The 21482-nt window shown below is 30.1% G+C and overlaps 5 protein-coding genes and 1 pseudogene across 13 annotated transcripts in view; 2 read left to right on the top strand and 4 right to left on the bottom strand.

Moving 5' to 3' along the window:
- The window catches only part of LOC125812543 (phenylacetaldehyde reductase-like), a 186777-nt gene that overhangs the window by 100458 nt on the left and 64837 nt on the right, over window positions 1-21482 (bottom strand). The window lies entirely within an intron of this gene.
- LOC125812533 (glucan endo-1,3-beta-glucosidase-like) overlaps window positions 1-21482 on the bottom strand; it is a 55556-nt gene that overhangs the window by 1534 nt on the left and 32540 nt on the right. The window contains exon 1 of one of the 3 annotated variants that reach the window (XM_049492009.1): window positions 70-183. The exons of the other annotated variants lie outside the window; for them this stretch is intronic. Within the exon in view, the coding sequence (XP_049347966.1) occupies window positions 70-178 (109 nt within the window). The 5' untranslated portion in view covers window positions 179-183. Of the gene's footprint in view, window positions 1-69; window positions 184-21482 lie in introns of those variants that run through there. 3 annotated transcript variants of the gene reach the window in all.
- Window positions 1-21482, bottom strand: part of LOC125812531 (probable NAD kinase 1) — a 129195-nt gene that overhangs the window by 75299 nt on the left and 32414 nt on the right. For 2 of the 3 annotated variants that reach the window (XM_049492004.1, XM_049492006.1), the window contains exon 1: window positions 5-8. The exons of the other annotated variant lie outside the window; for it this stretch is intronic. The gene's annotated coding sequence lies outside the window, so the exon portion shown is untranslated. Of the gene's footprint in view, window positions 1-4; window positions 9-21482 lie in introns of those variants that run through there. 3 annotated transcript variants of the gene reach the window in all.
- The window catches only part of LOC125812544 (phenylacetaldehyde reductase-like), a 140267-nt gene that overhangs the window by 89314 nt on the left and 29471 nt on the right, over window positions 1-21482 (bottom strand). The gene's annotated exons all lie outside the window — the stretch shown is intronic.
- Window positions 6350-21482, top strand: part of LOC125812540 (glucan endo-1,3-beta-glucosidase A) — a 74049-nt gene continuing 58916 nt past the window's right edge. For 2 of the 5 annotated variants that reach the window (XM_049492021.1, XM_049492019.1), the window contains exons 1-2: window positions 6360-6439; window positions 6963-7881. In XM_049492021.1, the coding sequence (XP_049347978.1) occupies window positions 6376-6439; window positions 6963-7881 (983 nt within the window). In that variant the 5' untranslated portion in view covers window positions 6360-6375. Of the gene's footprint in view, window positions 6440-6962; window positions 8066-15802; window positions 16376-21482 lie in introns of those variants that run through there. The other 3 variants (XM_049492017.1, XM_049492018.1, XM_049492016.1) reach the window with 3 other exon arrangements.
- LOC125812538 (glucan endo-1,3-beta-glucosidase A-like) lies at window positions 18101-20553 on the top strand (annotated as a pseudogene).

Genomic DNA, 21482 nt, shown 5'->3' with positions numbered 1-21482 from the left:
AAATTCAACAATTCTAAATTATGAATTCGCCTTTATCGCGTGTATGTGTAGAGAAAGAAAGAAAAAGACCTGTCATTTGGACATTGCACATCAACAACCCAATAAGTAGAAAGATAGTTGCAACCAAGCCACTTTTATTGAACAAGTAGCACAAAGCCATTGAGAAAAAATGGAACATGTAATTTGTATATCAAAAAACCATTTTATTGCTTCTTATATAGGAAAATATTAAATACACATTTCTTTTCTTGTTTGTTAGCGCTGCATTTTTTAAAATTATAGCTACAAAATTAAAGTTGGAGAATCCAACCATACCAAGTGAAGCACTACATGGTATAATAGTGCAATTTTGTCAAAATTGAAGAAAATTTGCACAAATTCTAACCCAAAAGTGATGGAGGTATATGGAATTGTACAAGGAAAAAATGGATTGCATTTAATATATTTGCATGATGAATGTTTATTAGGTTATCATAACATGACACATGAAAATACAATTAGCTCTATTTTGATAAAAAAGAACTTACATATATTTACTCATTATTTGTCTTTTTTTAAAGTATTTTTTTTGAACTATTAATTTAAGTGATTGTGCTTATATTGGTGTATTTTAATAATTAAGTGAATTTCGAGCTAAATGATCAAGACAACCACCAAAAATAAGTCACGTCCGGTCTTGGGGGCAGAGCTTGAGCCAAGAGGATTCACCTGAATCTTATTTAATGAAAATTTATACTATTTAATAAGTTCAGATTTTTTGTATTCTGTAAATATATTCTAGACATGATTTTTAAAGAATTAATTTGAACCTTTAAATACAGTACCGTGAGTTAGGTACAATTTTTGTATGCACATATGATATTTCTATATTCACTTGAAAAGTCTTGAATTAGATGTGCCCCACATCTTCATTAGCTAAAATTGAATAGTATTTGTTATAAAATAATAATAATAAAAATACAAGACAAGAAGAGATGTTGAGAAAGAGTATTTTAGAGAGGGAAAAAAATGAAGAAAGAATTTGATGTACAAATCAAAATGAATTAATGTAGTTTTCTATTTTAACCTTAAGAAAAAATGTTGTTACGAGTTTTAAGATTATTCTGTAAGCGCCTAGTTTGATAACAAGGTATATCTTCAAGAAGTTGCTACAAGACTTTTCTAAAAGCTGTTTGCATAAATTATTTTGCCATGTTATTCGCTTATATATGTCTAATCAGTCAATCATGCTACCTAGCCCCGATATTTTAGAAAACAATCTACAAGATGTTATAAAGAAAACATTCAACTAGCCAATAAGGCAAACTCAAGTCTCATCATAAGATAATGAAATGAAAAGACTAAAGAACTAACATCTGACTGTCTATGAAGCCTCTAAACAACTGAGATGGATGTCGGGACAAGACCCATGACATCCTAATGAACTAATAATAATACTGAAAGCAATAAAAGGGATCCTCCAGAAAGCAAGGAGGCTCACCACAAGACTCTGAGTGCTCAACTGGATCAACGATGCGCTGGATGTTGATCCTGGTTACCTGTGTCTGCATCATTAAAAGATGCAGGCCAAATGGCATCAGTACATTGAATGTACGAGTATGCGAGGGGAATTCTAAAACAAGACATAAGCTTGAAAGGAACTGAAGAACTTACCTGGCTCAACTCAACTCAACTTAACTCATTTCAATATAAAGCAGTAATGTAAATGCAATATAAAGAAAAACTTTTAAAACATGGATGCCAACTCTTTGTATTTAGAAATACAATAATACTATATGTGTATGCAAAGAACAATATAACTCTGAAATGTATATAAAAATACATATAAACTGTGTATATAAGAATACAAATATTTCTGTGGGAGTTTCTCTAACCGACAACCATCACGTAAGAGCTATTGTGATGATACATCATTTTGCCTCACGCTGCCAGGGCCTTCCTATACCTTGACGAGGGTATAAAACCTGAACTACTAAGTGGATCCACTAGTCTATGCTAAAAAGCAAAGAAAGAATCATCTAAAAAGTATAACCCTTTTCTACCCATGATGGCTACATAGTTTATGGGGGCTGTGAGTTGTCTGAACTCTCTCCCATATCGGTGCTCAATACTACTCCCAAAATATGATACTAGCTCTTATGTTTACAAACATACTTCTTTCTGAGATTTTAGATAATTGCTCAAAAACTTAGCTCAAAGGCTACCTTGGAAATCAAAGTTTCCCCTCATGATTAATTGTGAAAGCGTTTACTCTTTACTAAAAACTAGCTCAAAGGCTCTTTGGAAATCAAGGTTTCCTTTCTTGTTTAAATGTGAAAACATTTTAAACTCTTTGGGAATACATAGTCCCCATATACTTCTTTGAAGAAATGAACTTCAATCTGTACTCTTTACTCAACTTGAACTTTAAGTCTTAAAACAAAGTTAAAACATTTGAAAAAAAGACTTTTGGAAAACTCTAAGAGCTTCTCTTGACTTGACTCTTACTTCTCTTGACTTTGATCTTAACTTTCCTTGAATTGAATTATGGATTCAAGGCTCATGATCTCATGTTTATGGATGATTTCATGATGTTTAGACGTACCTTAGAGTGTTGGAATCAACTAGAAAACACAAGTACGTTGCTAAGGAACTAGTACGGAAAGATGGGGAAGAAATGGGAAAAACTGGCGTCCTTGGCGCTCTGAGAGGTGCAGGGCGCCAACCCTTGAAATTCAGAGAGTGACTTGGGGTGCTCTGGCTGGCGCGGAGCCCCAGAGGTCAAAATTCAGAGGCCTCTTCTTAGGACTCTGAGAGGGGCGGCGCCCCAGGACCCTACCCAGGTGCTCCCCAACTTTTCTTCTCCGTTTTTCATCTCTAAACTCTCTAATTTCACTTGGTTCATTGCCCAAACACTTAGAATCGATTACATGTTCAAAGTATGAAAGATTCTACTCGAAATCACACCTAAAAACATGAATCGAACTCAAGAAACTTCAACAACACAAACCTACAAGAATTCAAACGAATTTCATCAAGAACTCATAGAATTTACTTTCAAATCAAATAAACTTCTCTGAATTGAATCATGATTGGCGCATGGGTGAGCTAACCCAACGTTATGTGATTTCACATACTTTGTAGGATTGAATCCTTGGCGAAATCCACAATCAAACTTGAACGTTCTTGACGGATCTTGCCTTTTCTCCTTTCTCCAAGCCCTAGCGTGAACTTCAACTTTTCTAAATTGATCTAATTCTGATTTGACCCCAATTAAACTCCTAAAAACGGATTAAAATAATTGGGAAAGGAAAAGACTAAAATACCCCTTTAGACTTTCCTTAATTGAACAACTCAACTTCAAATGGGCATATCTTACTCATACGAACTCGGAATCGCGCATACTCGGCGGCGTTGAAAAGATTATTCCAAGATCTTTCCTACGATAACTGGAAACACACCTAAATCATCCTGATCCAGGAGTTATGGTCATTTGAAGTTGACCAAAAATTCAACTTAACATACTTAACATATTATTTCAATTTGCGAGATGTTACATGTTTTCACGACGCTGTCTGTATAAACTACTTGCCTTAACTGCAATATTTCTTAGAAAGTTACCATAGGACTTTCTAATTGCAAGCTATACTTGCTCGAGTCATACTTGATTGCAAGCATATTAAAAAAAATCGGAGTAGTATTAAATGAACATCCACAATTCTATATGTCTAATCAGTCAATCATGCTACCTAACAAACCCCACTATTTCATTATCATAAATTGATAGGGCAAAAAATATGACTTTCCTTAGATGAGCCAAGTAAATATGGTGTTTTGTTCAAGTTCATCGTATCGTGATTGGTATTGTCTTCATTAATGGGGTTGTGTGGAATACTTATTTTTCCAAAAATAATAGAGAAAAAGAAAATTGGAAACGAAATTAAAAAATGGAGAGTTGAAACCTCATCAATACGACGAAGGTTTAGATAGTTAACCAACTGATTTATTAAGATTTATAACTATTATGATAAAACATAGCGGTGGTTTCAATTAGATTTGATATTAGTTTATTTTTTGTATTACCCATAGTTAGGTGTTTGACCCAACTTACTATTATTAGCAAAAGATTTAGAGATTGAGCTAAGGCGTAACTATCCCTACACTATGATCAAAATCCTTGAGATGCATCTTAACTAAACTAAGGTCCTATTACCCCCAAATTCATTTTCTTTTTTTTTGGTAATTTTATACAGCTCTTGGCTTACGTGGCACACTTCGTGACTCCACGTAGTTGAGGCTCGTGAGAGAACAAAAAAATGTTTTTTTTGGGGGGGGGGGGAGGGGGGAGGGGTAATAGGACCTTAGTTTAGTTAAAATGTGTTTCTGGATTTCGGTTCTAGTGTAAGGGGTACTTATGCCTTTATCTCAGATTTGATGAAGACGAAAAATGAATAAGAAAGTAAGAAAGGAAGAAATATATAATAAACAAGAATAATTAATTTAAAAAATGATTTTATCTGACTTAAAATTAAATTAATCGAACTTCAATACAAAGACCGAATGTCGTACATGAAAAACACAGAAAAATTATGCTCAATTTGAGCTTTTTCCTCGTATTGAATGGAGACAGCCATTTATCATCGTACAATTCATTGACTCCATCACAGTACTACTAGATTTGAACTTTCTACATAATTTTAATATTTTCTTCATATGGACAAATATTACATTGTTATATACTTAATAAATATTTCATGAAGTGCTTCACAGGGCATGACTTGGTATTCTATACAAAATTATACTTTTAATTAACATTTTCTTCTTTGCCCTCTTCTTCTTGTCTACTTTCTCCATGTTAAATTATGTGATGGTATTTAACGGAATATATAATTTGATAATATATATATTTTTTTTAAAACTTTGTGGTCAAAATAAGATTGCAGAGGGGAACCGATTCAAATTTATGTCAGAGCGTTCGACTACAAAAGCCATCCATCTTATAAGAAATGGTTGGATCAATACAATATAGAAACAAAAAAAGGGAGTACTTACGCATGATGTTTATTAACCTAAAAAGCTATATCATAAAGTTGCTTGGGTGATCTTTTGGAGATGTTGGGAGTCTAGAGGTGTGTTGATGGCTTACATTAAGGTTATTAAAGATATGTATGATGGAGACAAAACCTGAGTTAGGACAGTGGGAGAAAACTGAAAATATTTCTTGATATTGTGATGAGATTGCACCATGGATTAACCCTTAGCATATTCATTTATATATGCCTAAGTGATGAATATATTGGCATGATATATTAAATGAGAGGTGTTGTGATGTATGTTATTTGTAGATGACATAGTATTGATTGACGAGTTGTGTAGTGGAGTTAATGATAAATTGAAAGTTTGGAGAGCGCCCATGGAGTCTAAAGGTTTCGGGTTAAGCAAGACTAAGATAGAGCACCCGGAGTGCAAGTTTGGTAACGTGAGGCATGAGGTAGAGGTGGAAGTAAAGATCAATACACTAGTAATATACCCAAGAGAAAATTGCAAGTATCTTAAGTCTACAATTTAAGTAAAATGGACAATTGACGACGATGTTGCACACCGTATTGGAGCGGTCTAGGATATTAACGTGTGATACGAATGTATCGCCATTGATTAAAATATACGTTTTATAGAGACGTGGTGGTTAGATCAACACTATTATATGAGGTTGAGTGCTGGCCAATCAAGAATGCCCACGTTCAAAATTAAAGATGAGGCTAACATATACGAGGGTTCAAATGGATGGGTGGACATATATACTAAGAGAGATATGATTAAGAACAATGTTATACAAGCCGGAATAAGGTGAGGGTGATATCCGTGATGGAGTAGATAATTGAAGCGAGGCATGAGATGATTCAGACAAATGAAGACTAGGAGTGGGGTCGTAATAGTGAAAAGGTGTGAGAGGTTGACTATAGTAGAAGTCTATTTGAAACAACTTATTTATTTTGCAAAAATAGAGATAAAATATGCATACATATATTGTCGTTTAAGTTAAAGCTCATTTAGGAACCAAAGGAAAGAAAACAAGACTTGTTCCTAACATGAAGGCAAATTAAGTTACTCAACTTCACATTATAATATTAAATGAAATCAACCAATTTTTAATTTCCATCACCTACCACTAGATTTGAACTTTCTTCATCTCCACTTGGACTTGGCTATTCTACTTGACAAAATTTTACTATTCATCAAACTTCTTCATAGGGCAACTTGACTTGGCTTTTTTCCACACTACTTTTCTTGGTCTTCTTCTTCTTATTGCCTATATAAGAAGCAATTTTATGTTTCCTTAACACACAATTTCACCTCTAACTAGTTCTTACTGATCTTCTCATTTCCAATTTTTCTATGGCTTTTCTAAGTTCTCTTGTAGCTTCCCTTTTACTTGTTGGGCTGCTAATCCAAATTACAGGTCACTCTCTTACATATACAACTTTCGTATAGCCAAACAAATTCAAGATTTAAATTCTATTAGTTCAATTAAGATTTTCTGTATTGAACTCGTTATATTTAGAATTTTGGGTTCTAAGCTACTATTTGTTTCAATTTTAGTAAAGTTTTATACATATATTTATGCTCGCGTTAGAAGTACTGAATTCAAATGAATTATACCATTGCTTGTCTCATGTATGCATATTTACTTATAAATGTCCTATTAAATAACACTACATATATTTTTTTGTTCTAGGAGGGTGGAGTAGGCCCTATTGATAAGGACATTAAAAAATAGGTTTAATAGTCTAACGCAAATGTGACATCTACAAATAAGTTATTTATGGATATATTAACCAACCATTAGAGTATTTTTAGTGTTTTATATTGTGTATAATGGTCAGTACTAAAGATTCACATTATCAACATCAACTTATTTTCATTGAGGCGTTATTATTGTTGTTATTATTAGTTTGATGTTCTTTTTTTTTGTCATAATGTAGGAGCGCAGCCTATTGGAGTATGCTATGGAAAAATTGCCAATAATTTACCATCAGATCAAGATGTCATAAAATTATATAATGCTAATAACATCAAGAAACTGAGAATTTACTATCCAGATACAAATGTCTTTAATGCCCTCAAAGGAAGTAACATTGAAATAATTCTTGATGTCCCAAATCAAGATCTTGAAGCCCTAGCCAATCCTTCAAATGCCAATGGTTGGGTTCAAGATAATATAAGAAATCATTTTCCCGATGTTAAATTCAAATATATAGCCGTTGGAAATGAAGTTGATCCTGGTAGAGCTAGTGGTAAATATGCACGATTTGTTGGTCCAGCAATGGAAAATATTTACAACGCGTTATCATCAGCAGGATTGCAAAATCAAATCAAGGTCTCAACCGCGACATATTCAGGGCTCTTAACCAACACCTACCCACCTAAAGATAGCATTTTTCGTGAAGAATATAAAAGTTTCATTAATCCTATAATTGGATTTCTAGCAAGACATAATCTTCCACTCTTAGTCAATATTTACCCTTATTTTGCCCATGCTGATGATAATGTTCCTCTTTCTTATGCACTTTTCAAGCAACAAGGGCTAAACGATGCAGGATATCAAAATCTTTTCGATGCCCTTGTGGATTCAATGTATTTTGCTACGGAGAAACTTGGAGGACAAAATATTGAGATTATTGTATCGGAAAGTGGTTGGCCTTCTGAGGGACACCCTTCAGCAACTCTGGAAAATGCGAGGACTTATTATACGAATTTGATTAATCACGTGAAAGGAGGGGCTGGAACACCAAAGAAACCTGGAAAGACTATAGAAACTTATTTATTCGCGATGTTTGATGAAAATAGAAAGGATGGAAAATCAAGTGAGCAACATTTTGGACTCTTTTATCCTGATAAGAGGCCAAAGTATCAACTTAGTTTCAATTAATGATAACATGTCTAATTAATAGTACTATATAGTTATTTTTTATATGAATATATATAATAAGGAGAAATTTGCGTGTCTCTCTCCTTAATAAATGATACGTAGTACATTATTTAACTATAATATGTAGTGAGAAAATGTATGGCGTCTTGTGGTTTCCTTGATATCAATATAAATGTTATTATTTTATATGCGGAATGATCTAGAGACCTTTGTATTTGACTTCATTTTTCAGTTGAACCCTCCAACTCATCACTTTGCCAAATGAACACTTAAACTCGACGAAACTCTATTTTTAAAACTTTTTTGACCATTGACCGAGCTTATATGACATTAAAATAATTGAATTGGGACAAGTGTGTGACTACACACATATTGAAGCAAGTAAATGAAATATTTTTATTTTAAAAATCTCAAAATTATATGAGAAAATAATAATAATAAATTAAAAAAAAAGGAAAGAAATTCAAATCCTTCTTTTTCTTCAGCACATCCCGCCCCACCTCTCTTCTTCTTTTTTGACGGACACCCCATCACCATCGTAAAAAAAAAATTAAAAAATATATGAAGAGTCGAAACCTCACTAATAAGGTGAATATTTAAATAATCAATTAACTAATCTATTAAGATTTCTTTAAGTCGTATGGATCACAAAAATACCAAGAAAGAAGATTTTAGAGTAAATATGATCGAAGTAGATATGGTCTATTTTATCTATACACTATTTTTTTTCATAATAAAATGAACATTATTCTGTTCTAATTTATAATTAGGTTTACTGTTATATATTGATTAATTTTTTTCATTTTACTATGATTATTGAAATATGATTTTCAACCGGATCTACTGTTTGTTTACTAGGATAGCTATTATGTTGGATTACATCTAAGACAAATCAGATCGTCATAATTTCAAAGTTATAATCTAAGAAGACAAAAAAAAACATATTTCAGGATTGTGGTCTGCAAGTGATGACATACCCATATTGATTTCATCATATATAATCGATCTAGTCAAACTTTTAAAATTATTCACAAATCATATTGGATTGCCAGGATTTCATAACTAGAAACAAAGAACTATGTAGCATACAAGTCATGCCACAATAATGAATTCATGTTATGTTCAATCTAGTTATCGTATTAGATTACTTACAATCATAATAGATTATCGTGATTTCAAAGTTAAAACACCAAAAGGAGAGGAACTTTTATTTCTAGATATCAAAGATAAAAAGAAGAGAAAAAAAAAATACATTTATGACTTAATCATGACCACACATATGATTCCATGTTAATTATATTCAACTTAATTATCCTGTTGGATTAATCACAATTCATGTTAAATAGTCATGATTTGTGAGTTCCCTTGCACGTGTATCAATGTAATTAAGTTATCCATCATGCACTTTTTAGTAAACTAGTTCGATATAAAAAAGGTGCATTAATCTATATATATATTTTTTTTTTTTTTTAACCCTCTCTAGGAGCTCCCACCCCTTTTGCTCCCTTGGTGACTCGAACTCGCAACCTTCGGCAACTCCCTCTTGTCAATCTATCTATATATAATAGGAGAAGAAAATGTGCCACGTGTCAGCCCCACAAAAATAGCTTTTTTAATTAATTAAATTTAATGATGTGTATTAGTTTGAATAATTATCTACTATTTTATTTTTCAAACTATTTTTAAATCAATTCTTACATTTAAATGAGATAAAAATTTAAAACAATTTTAAAAATTAACGTAGTGCAACTGTAAATTATAAATCTTATCTTTATTTTTAATTCAAATAAGTATCATAGCTACACATAAATTCTGAATAATTTAATGTCAAATTAGTTAGCACGTTAATATATAAGAAAAATTTAATTTATTTAATAAGAAAAATCAAATTATAAAAAATAAATCTGCGTGAAAACAAAATCAATTTTAAAAAAAATAATAAATTATAACATTCCTAACCACACATTAACTCTTCATGTTGAAGTCCTAAAAACGTGTAACTATAAATCAATGCAGTACGTTTAGAACTCTTTTTTTTTTCTACTTTTCAGATTTAATATTAACTATTTGAACTACAAAAATAATTTTAATTAAATTATTGTATTTGAATTTATATTATATTATATATATTTTATATTATTAAACAAGTATTGCTTTTGAATTATTCTCGATTTTAGGATTTTAAATTATAATAATTAATTTTTATAAATCAAAATTTTAAATAAAAAATAGACATATATCATCAATTAAAACAAATAATTACAAATGTCAGCCAAAAAAAATTAAAATGCGAAAATCAAATTTAAAATGTCAATTGACAAAAATAAAAAATATATATAAAACAAGCAACGTAACTAGTGAATTTTTTTTATATAACTGCACATTTATTTATTTAATAATTGTGGAAAAAAATATAAAACAAGTAATGTGGTTTTTTTTTGTCGTTTTCAAGTTTAAAATAAAAAATTTAAACTTTGAAATTATAAAAAATAAAAATAAAAAACACACACGAAGTCTTGCATATGAAATTTAGTTTTTGAGCATACAAGCATTATCTAATTTTATGGAACGATCAAGCATTATCTAAAAAGTATATATTTAAATTAAATTTCAAAATAGAAATGTCATTTATTTAATCAATTTTAAAATTAAAAATGTTTTCAATCTAAGGATCTCTAAAGGATAAGAATAATTTTAATTAACCTTTTTTTTGAAAAAATAACTGTACCAATTCCTTTTAAAATAATAAAAAAAAACAACTTCCCAGTTCCCACGTTAAAGAGAAATATAACTACCCCAAAATATAAGGGAGAGGATTTCATGTACAAATAATTTATGAATTAAAATAAATTTATATAAATTTAAAACAGATATATTTTAATCCAAATCGGTTCCAAGTTTAACTACTAATTAACTGTCATATTAAAGGAGGAGGGCATCTTCTCTATTCACTACTACAAAACATTTTTCTTTTTATAATAATCAAATTTGTTTTTTCACTAATTGCTACTTTGCAGAATATTTGTTGTTACGTTTTTTTTTCATATATAATTTGTTAGATTTCAAATACACACTGCTAGAAAATATTCAAAGCTGCCAAACATACAAGTAAATGTTTTATAATAATCAAATATTTTTCTTCGTACTTCATGGTGATTTTACTTCCTTTTTTTCCTCCATTTTTAAGAAACCCAAAATTATTTTTTAATGACCATTATATGATAATATTCATTCAATTTATATGTATCCATCTTTTTGCAACTATTATATGAAAATAAAAAAATGAGACAAAGTAAATCTACAAATTTTAATATTTCATAAATAATAAAATTATTAATATTATATTGTATATCTATATCTGTGTGTGCAAGGATAAAATCATAAGAAAATAAAATCAAATAATAGGTAAAATTTTATGATCTATACAATTTTAAAACAAATCTTTCAAAAACAATTATGGAGTTTGAAAATATTAAAAATAATAATTGTAAATAAATAAAAAAGATAAAAAGAAAAATCTAAGAAGAAAACTAATCAATACGTTCCCTACCCACATTACCCAACTAACTTACAAACACTATTAATTTTTCAAATAATCAGAATTAGTTAGTTTTACATTTTTGTATAAAAAATAAAAGGTAAGTTTAAGTCAATTTTCCCTATATACATCTTCAAATATAAAAATAACTGACTTATTTTTAAGATAATCACATCTATCTTCTATCCATCTATAGCAGGAAGGAGGGTAATTTGCAATGTGGTTTTACTAATTAATATGTTATTGAAAAATCACTTAACAATTTTTTAAAATAGATAATAAATAAATATTGTAAAAATATTTTGAATAATTAATTTTAAATTAAAATATATGAAAAATCATATCTTAAAGATGGTAATTATATCACATTAAAGAGTTCTAATTGGACTATTATTGTTACCATAATAAATGCTATGCTATCGAACTCCTAATTGTTACCGAACATGTTTTAAATTAAAAATATAACATCATCTTAAAGATAAACTTAGACTTTTCCAAATTTTTTTTTGATTAGATGGATATATGTAATTTATTTATTACTCTTTTCATTTTAATTTATTTGTATTTGTTTTGTCACAAAGTTTAAGATAATAAAGAAGTTTGAACAAATTTTTAATCAAACATGCCAAATATACTAAAATATTCTTCAATTTTGTGTCTTATACATGTCATGTGAAAAATAAAATTAAAAAGTTGTTAAAAATGAATTATAATTTTTTTTTTGAAAAATAGTCTAAAAAGAAAAATATATTAAACAAATTGAAACAAATGGTAATTTTTAATTTTGTCTAAGATAAAATAATAATAAAAAAATACTTTCCTTTATTAAAATTTCAACAGAATATATTGTAAAACTAAAAGTGTATCGTATTATAATTATAGAAATAATATTTTGATATTAAAAGAAAAGTTGTGTACTAATAATATTAATTTAAAATGCTCAAATTAAGATATTTTCAATTTTTAATAATGAATTTTTAAAAATATTGACAAGTAAATAATAAATATTAGTTAATTTTAATTAAAAATGTGTTTACTTTTTATAATAGCCGCGCAATGCGCGGATACGTATATTAGTTATATTTTAAAACACAAATTTTATATAAATTCACAGTGAAAAAACTTTATTTATAATAATCCTTTAATCATAGGTCTTCATTTCAAAGCCCAAACATAAAAGAAAATCCTTAAATAAAGAACGATACACTCAAATATTAATTAAACTTTAATAAAAATATTGAACATCATACCTCACAAGCAAAATAAATTTGGTCAATTTGAGCTTTTTCCTCGTATTGAATTGGAACCAACCATTTATTGCCGTACAATTCATTGACTCCATCATTTTACTAGATTTGAACTTTCTACATAATTTTAATTAATATTTTCTTCATATAGGGACAAATATTGCATTGTTATATACTTACTAATATTCCATGACGTGCTTCACGGGGTATTATGAAGGAATGCCGAAATAATTTGTAACTACGCTTATTGTGAAATATATTGTATACGTACGCATAAAATTTCATGTAAGTCATTTTTAATACGTCTTTTAAATATTTTAGATCATTACATGTTATAGCTACAATATTTTTTTTATATACGTTAATGAGTTGTTGTATATCTGAAGTTGTTTAATTTTACCATCCATTATACCTTTAATTAGTTCATTTGTATCTTTGTTGTTAGCAAATTAATTAATTATCAAATTATCTCGTAACTTCCCCTGTCATTAATTATATTAACAAAGATCTAGCGTAAAATAAATATACTTCATGGTTCCATCTTCTTTTAAGAAAAAAAAAGGTCCAAATTTACACCTAAATTCTTGGAGTATAGTTTAAAATTACTCTCAATTAAGCTATTAATAAGACACACTATGAAAGTTAGAAAGAGGGTCGTCGAAATGAAGATGTATAGGTCGAGTGTCTATATCTTTGAACCAATTCAAATTTATGTAGGAGCGTTCGATTACATAAGCTAGCCATCCACCTTGTAAGGAGATTGGTGGAAAAATGTATGGACTAAAAGAGGGAGTACTTACACATGATGTTTATTAATCTAGACATATGATAAACTCCTTAGGGAGATCTTTTGAAGTCTAGAGGTGTCTTTGTGACTTACAGTAGGGCTATTAAATAATGTATGATGGAGACAAAATTTGGGTTAAGATAGTGGGAGGCAGCTCAAAACATATCCCGACCGTGATAGGGGGTTGCACATGGATTAACCTTAAGCATATATTCGTTTATGCCTTAGTGATATATATATATATATATTGACATGGCATATCCAAAGGAATCAGGTGCCGTGATGTATGTTATTCGCAGATAACATATTATTGATTGATGAGCCATATATACATGCAGTAGAGCTAATAATAAAATTGGAAGTTGGAGAGAGACAACAAAACTAACACAGAGTATCTAGAGTGCAAGTTTAGTGACGTGAGACATGAGATAGATGGGGAAGCCATGAATATTGATACACTAGTAATACCGAGAGAGAAAATTTCAAATGTCTTGGGTCTATAATTTAAGGAGATTGGGCAATTGACGATGATGTCATACACCGTGTTGGAGCGGGGTGGGGGAAATAGAAGCTCGCCTTTGGGGTATTAATGTGCGATAAGAATGTGACACCAATGATTAAAATGTAAGTTTTATAGAGTGATGGTTAGACCAAAACTATTTTATGAGGTCGAGTGTTGGCCAGTCAAGAATGCCCACGTTCAAAAGATGAGGTAGCAAATAAGATGATGCTTGGATGGATGAGTGGACATACTAGGAAAGATACGATTAAGAACAAATTTATACGGGCCAGGACAAGGTGGGAGTAACCTCTGTGATGGAGAAGATGAGGGAAGCGAGGTTGGGATGGTTCAGATATGTGCAATGGAGGTGCGAGGATGCACCAGTGAGGAGGTGTGAGATGTTGACTATAGTAGGAGTCTATTGGAAATTAACAACTTCTCTATCCTGCAAAGGTAGAGGCCTCTCATACTCCACTTATGAAATTACACTGAGTATGTTGTTGTTTAAGGTAAAGCTCATTTAGAAACCAAAGGAATAAAAGAGACTTGTTCCTACCAGGAAGCCAAAATGAAGTTGTTCAATTTCACATAGTTTGCCGTTTTCCTTATATTAAATGGAAATCATCCTTTTTTTCCCCATCACACCTACCATTAGGTTTGAACTTTCTTCATCCCCACTTGTTAATATATATGACTTGGTTATTCTACTTGACTAAATTTTACTATTCATTAAACTTCTTCTTCTTCTTGTTACCTATATAAGAAGCAATTTTATGTTTCCTCAACACACAATTTCACCTCTAACTATTTCTTACTCTTCTCAGTTCCAATTTTGCTATGGCTTTTCTAACTTCTCTTATAGCTTCCCTTTTACTTGTTGGGCTGCTAATCCAAATTTCAGGTCTCTCTCTTCTTACATACACACGTACACTCACATAGAGACGGATCAAAATTTAAATTCTATAAGTTCAATATTTAAGATTTTTTGTATTGAACTCATTTTTTTTAAAATTTTGGGTTCTGACCTACTATTTGTTTCGATTGTAGTAACGTTTTACACATGTACTTATGCTCCGCGTTAGAAGTACTGAGTTCAAATGAATTATACCATTGCTTGTCTCATGCATGCATATTTACTTATAAATGTTCTATTAAATAACACTACATATATATATATATATATATATATATATATATATATATATATATATATATATATATATTTTCTAGGTGGGTGGAGTAGGCCCTATTGATAAAGACATAAAAAAAAAAAGGCTTAATAGTCTCACGCAATTGTGACATCTACAAATAAGTTATTTATGGATGTATTAACCAACCATTATCAACATCAACTTGTTTTTATTGAGGCGTTATTATTGTTGTTGTTATTATTATTTTGGCGTTCTTTTTTTTTCATAATGTAGGAGCGCAGCCTATTGGAGTATGCTATGGAAAAATTGCCAATAATTTACCATCAGATCAAGATGTCATAAAATTATATAATGCTAATAACATCAAGAAAATGAGAATTTACTATCCAGATGCAAATGTCTTTAATGCCCTCAAAGGAAGTAACATTGAAATAATTCTTGATGTCCCAAATCAAGATCTTGAAGCCCTAGCCAATCCTTCAAATGCCAATGGTTGGGTTCAAGATAATATAAGAAATCATTTTCCCGATGTTAAATTCAAATATATAGCCGTTGGAAATGAAGTTGATCCTGGTAGAGCTAGTGGTAAATATGCACGATTTGTTGGTCCAACAATGGAAAATATTTACAATGTGTTATCATCAGCAGGATTGCAAAATCAAATCAAGGTCTCAACCGCGACATATCTAGGGCTCTTAACCAACACCTACCCACCTAGAGATAGCATTTTTCGCGAAGAATATAAAAGTTTCATTCATCCTATAATTGGATTTCTAGCAAGACATAATCTTCCACTCTTAGTCAATATTTACCCTTATTTTGCCCATGCTGATGATAATGTTCCTCTTTCTTATGCACTTTTCAAGCAACAAGGGCTAAACGATGCAGGATATCAAAACCTTTTCGATGCCCTTGTGGATTCAATGTATTTTGCTACGGAGAAACTTGGAGGACAAAATATTGAGATTATTGTATCGGAAAGTGGTTGGCCTTCTGAGGGACACCCTTCAGCAACTCTGGAAAATGCGAGGACTTATTATACGAATTTAATTAATCATGTGAAAGGAGGAGCTAGAACACCAAAGAAACCTGGAAAGACTATAGAAACTTATTTATTTGCGATGTTTGATGAGAATAGAAAGGATGGAAAACCAAGTGAACAACATTTTGGACTCTTTTATCCTGATAAGAGGCCAAAGTATCAACTCAATTTTAATTAATGATAGCATATTATAATTAATATATAGATATTTTATATTATATATGAATAATAAGGAGAAATGGTATGTTTTTATCTTCAATAAATGATAGTATATTTAATTAATATGTAATGAGAAAATGTATGGCCTCTTTTGTGTTCCTTGATATCAAAATTAATATTAAGTATTTTTAATAAGATATGTATTTTAATGGAAAGGGTGTGTCTTTCATTCTTTGGTTACAACCATCAATTTTATTTAAGTCCAACTTTGGAAGATTGCAACGTAACTTTAATAGAGTATCTTTCTCTACAATATTCCTCAAAGAATTTTTTTATTCTCCAAAAAAGATCAAGTTCATATTTTCAAAACTTCATCGTTCTTTTCATATAAATTTTGTGTTCTTGGTATATATTTTTCCTAACTCTCTATTTCAATATGTTGTCTGATTTTGATTACACATGAAGTTTAAGAAAATAAAGAAAACTTTTGAATTTTGTGAATTAAAGATGTAAATAACAACATGTTCTATAATCTTGTGACCTGAAAATGTTATATGGAAAGTTAAAATTAAAGAGTTGCCAAAAAAGGAAAGAGACACCCAAAGTACCTTAGCATGCCAAGTTTATGGAAGGTGCAGTTCAAGTAAGCCTTCAATCTTTTAATTATCTTTTAAACGGACTACAAATAAAAATAAAAATAAAAATAAAATAAATAAATTGAAACAAGTGGAGTATAAATATATTTTCTTAACGATGATAGTTATATTAGACATGCAAAATTGCTCAATTTCACTTAACATAAAATAATTTGACCTTTTCCTGGTATTGAATGGAAATAGCCATTATTCTCGCATCGTAAAATTCATTGACTCTAGTTAATTTGAACTTTCTACACATCTTCAGGATTTGAAGGCGATGGATGCACTACTACTAAATGTGGATGCGTGTTATGTTAAATATCGATACCTTAACGAAAAATATTGCTAAACAAGTATAAAATTGAATGTATTAGTTAATATAAATTAAACAAAAATGTAATATCGTTCAATGGGTGATTTGATGATCTCGACCCTCAGTGTATTTGAGGTTGCTAGTTCGAGTCTGACTTGACTTTTTTATATGTCATTTAATTTGAAGCATAGACATTGGACCAGTGCATCAAATGAGAGTGCACAATTAAATATATCTTCCTTATTTAGGTATATATATATATACGTCACCTCTCCCTCAAACATGGGTCTACCTATGGTTGAACACCTTGACGACCCCTTAGATCCATCCCTGTTGACAAGGTAACTTATTTTGCTTCTAGATTGTTGTCACTAATTTTTTTCAAGATAGATTCAGAATTTGTAATTTATGAGTGTTTCCAACAATCATAAATTCTATATACAATAACTATTGGGTTCACAAAAAAATAATCATATAAACTTAGTAAATTTCTTTCAATTAAATGAGTAGACTTCACGTGTCCATTTTCTTGCAGAAAAAAGTACAAATTTACCCCTAAACTATTGAGTATATTTTAAAATCAACCATTAAATGGAATCAAACATTTTTTTTTTCTATCACCTACTCTAAATTAGAAATTTCTTCATCCCCCATTAGGTACGTTGCGTTTATATGACTTGATTATTCTACATGACTAAATGCCATTATTAATTGAACTTCTTCTTAGGGTAAACTTGACTTGTTTTTTTTTCCCACACTACCTTTCTTATTTTTGTCTATATAAGAAATAATTTGATGTTTCCTTAATACACAATTTCACCTCAAATATTTCTAACTCTTCTCAATTTCAATTTTGCTATGTCTTTTCTAAGTTTTCTTGTAGCTTCCCTTTTACTTGTTGGGCTGTTAATCCAAATGACAGGTCTCTCTCTCTTACATACACACTAGTAATGTATTTTTACACTGTATATTAAGAGTAACATATTATAATATCGTAGTAGGTTATCTATCTTATTTACTAGGCTATTGATCTCAGTTACTATCAATAGTTAGGGGTATTTACTTATAGGTGACTTGATAGTATAACAATTCTTTCGATGTTGGTGTAAATGAGTAAAATATTCTACTTGAAAAGCACTTCATATTTTTTAAAATTAGGAGGTCCTATTGGTGAGGACATAAAGGATGATAAATCTACATAACTAAGCAAACATAATTACTATATATACATAATCAAGCGGTATTTTAAAAAAATAATCGAAAATAGTTATCCTTAAAATTTTATAACTTATCTCTTCTCTCTTTTCCTCTTTTGCTCATTACTCTCCTCCCTCTCTCCCTCCTCCTTTCCTCTCACATTTTTTTCTTGCCCTCTCTCTGCTTCTCTACATTTCATTGCATGAATCTTTCTTCTTATTTCTTATATCAATACAAAACTCCATTAAGCTTTACCTGAATTATTAATTTTTATCTAAATGTGCTTCTTGATCTTCAATATATTCTAGGTGGCTGCTAATTGTTGATTCATTTTTATTGAATTAATGTTGGTATATCAAAAATTCTCATTATGGGTTCTTGATTTGTTATTCAATGTTTGAATGTTCTATTCTTCTTAGATTGATACGACCAATTGTATATATGCATCAGAAAAAATAATACAGTTATTATCAAAGTGTATCTTCTTCGATTGATACAACCAATATATGTATCAGGAAAAATGAAACAATTATTATCAAAGTGTATCTTCTTTAATTGATAGATAATGATACATCCAATTGATCTAGGTATAATTTTTTTTATAAAAATTAATATAGTTGTTATCTGACTAGATTTTTGTATTAAAAAAAATCTAATACAACTATTATCAGAAAGTAATGTATTTATATATTATTTTAGGGGTGATATTCAAACATTGTATCAATTTTTTTTTTTCATTTGTATATCACAATAAATTGATATAGATTGTATCATGTATTTATTTTAGGGGTGATATACAATATGTATATGTCTATCTATATTTCAATTTCAATACTAATTGTGCATTTGTGTAGTTTGAGTGTGAGATTGATAGATGAGAAATGACAGCGAGATCTGGGGAAGAGAGAGAAAGAGAAGAGATTGTGTATATGTGTATCTTAGTTTCAATTAAGATATACAAGTGGTTTCTAAGATACAACATGCTTGCCTCTCTCCTCTATCTCTCCCGATCTCGCTCGTCTCTCTTCTCTCTCTTTCCTCTTTCCTCTGTCTAAAATTATTTTTATGAATTGTGAATAGATAATCCAAACTATAACTATTTATCATTATAATGTAGGAGCACAACCTATTGGAGTATGCTATGGAAAAATTGCCAATAATTTACCATCAGATCAAGATGTCATAAACCTATACAATTCTAATGGAATTAAAAAGATGAGAATTTACTATCCAGACACAAATGTCTTCAATGCTCTCAAAGGAAGTGACATTGAAATAATTCTTGATGTCCCAAATCAAGATCTTGAAGCCCTAGCCAATCCTTCAAGTGCCAATGGTTGGGTTCAAGATAATATAATAAGTAATTTTCCAGATGTTAAATTCAAATATATAGCCGTTGGAAATGAAGTTGATCCCGGTACAAATACTAGTCAATATGCACAATTTGTTGGTCCAGCAATGAAAAATGTTTACAACGCGTTAACATCAGCAGGATTGCATGATCAAATTAAGGTCTCAACCGCGACATATTCAGGGCTCTTAACAAACACCTACCCACCAAGTGCTAGTATTTTTCGCGAAGAATACAAAAGCTTCATTAATCCCATAATCGAATTTCTAGCATGAAATAACCTCCCACTCTTAGCCAATATTTACTCTTATTTTGGCCATATTTATAACACTAACGACGTTCCTCTTTCTTATGCACTTTTCAACGATCAAGGGACTAATTCCGCGGGATATCAAAATTTTTTTGATGCCCTTTTGGATTCAATATATTTTGCTATGGAGAAACTTGGAGGACAAAATATTGAGATCATTGTATCGGAAAGTGGTTGGCCTTCTGAGGGACACCCTGCAACAACTATGGAAAATGCACAAACTTATTATACGAATTTGATTAATCATGTGAAAGGAGGGACTGAAACACCAAAGAAACCTGGAAGTACCATAAAAACTTATTTATTCGCCATGTTTGATGAAAATCAAAAGGATGGACAACCAAGTGAGAAACATTTTGGACTCTTTTATCCTGATCAAAGGCCAAAGTATCAACTCAATTTCAATTGATGATACCATAAATTAATTAATATATAGTGCTATGAATAATAAGGAGAAATTTGTGTGCCTTTCTCCTCCTTGTGTTTCCTTGATATGAATATATACATGTTATATATACTTAGAAATACATTTTTAAGAAATGCATGCAAATTATGATGACATTGATATGCCTTTATGTTATATTCAATCTAGTTAACCTATTAGATTACTTAGAATTCATTTCAGATCGTCATGATTTTAAAACTTTTAGTTCTCCGCCCCCACTAACAGAGAAAGATTAATGACTAATTTAGATTTTACTAATGTATTATAACAATAAATTATTTTATCACTTCCCCATTTTAGTTTGATTATCTGATTTTGATTTGACATATGGCTTTTAAGAAATTAAGTAAAGAATGTACCAAAATGTCCTTTAATCTAGTGGTCTTAATTAAACATGTCATGTAGAAAGTTAATCTTTCATAATTGTCAAAAACTAAAAGAGACGTTCATTTTGAAATAGATTAAAAAGAAAAGCTAAGACAAACAAATTCTAATGGAAAGAGTATAAACTATATACAATAGTAGTTAAATGTGTTGAAGTGTGTAGTCATCTCATCTAAAAGCGGGTTCAATTCTTTTTCATGGGTCAATAGCACGTTAAAATTCTTTTTGATTTGGATGGTAGTGAGATTCGATATCAAGACCTCTGTCTGCTCTGATACCATATTGAAGTGTGTAACCATCTCATCAAAAAGCTTAAGCTATATTAGAGAGAGTACACTTTTTATTATTTGATTATATTCTCAACGAGATAGTGGGAATTGATCAGGAAGACTAACTTTTTTTTTAAATGGGAGAGAGAGTTACAATGTGAGAAATCGAATTCCATTTATTCTTTTTCTTCATAGGTGACAAAAATTACATTGTTATATTCTTATATTTCATGTTATGGG

This window comes from Solanum verrucosum, unplaced genomic scaffold (assembly GCF_900185275.1).
Source record: "Solanum verrucosum unplaced genomic scaffold, falcon-dt-bn FXZP01000120.1, whole genome shotgun sequence".
NCBI lineage: Eukaryota > Viridiplantae > Streptophyta > Magnoliopsida > Solanales > Solanaceae > Solanum > Solanum verrucosum.
The sequence above is the reverse complement of the archived record's forward strand: the minus strand, read 5'-3'. Positions and strand labels throughout refer to the sequence as shown.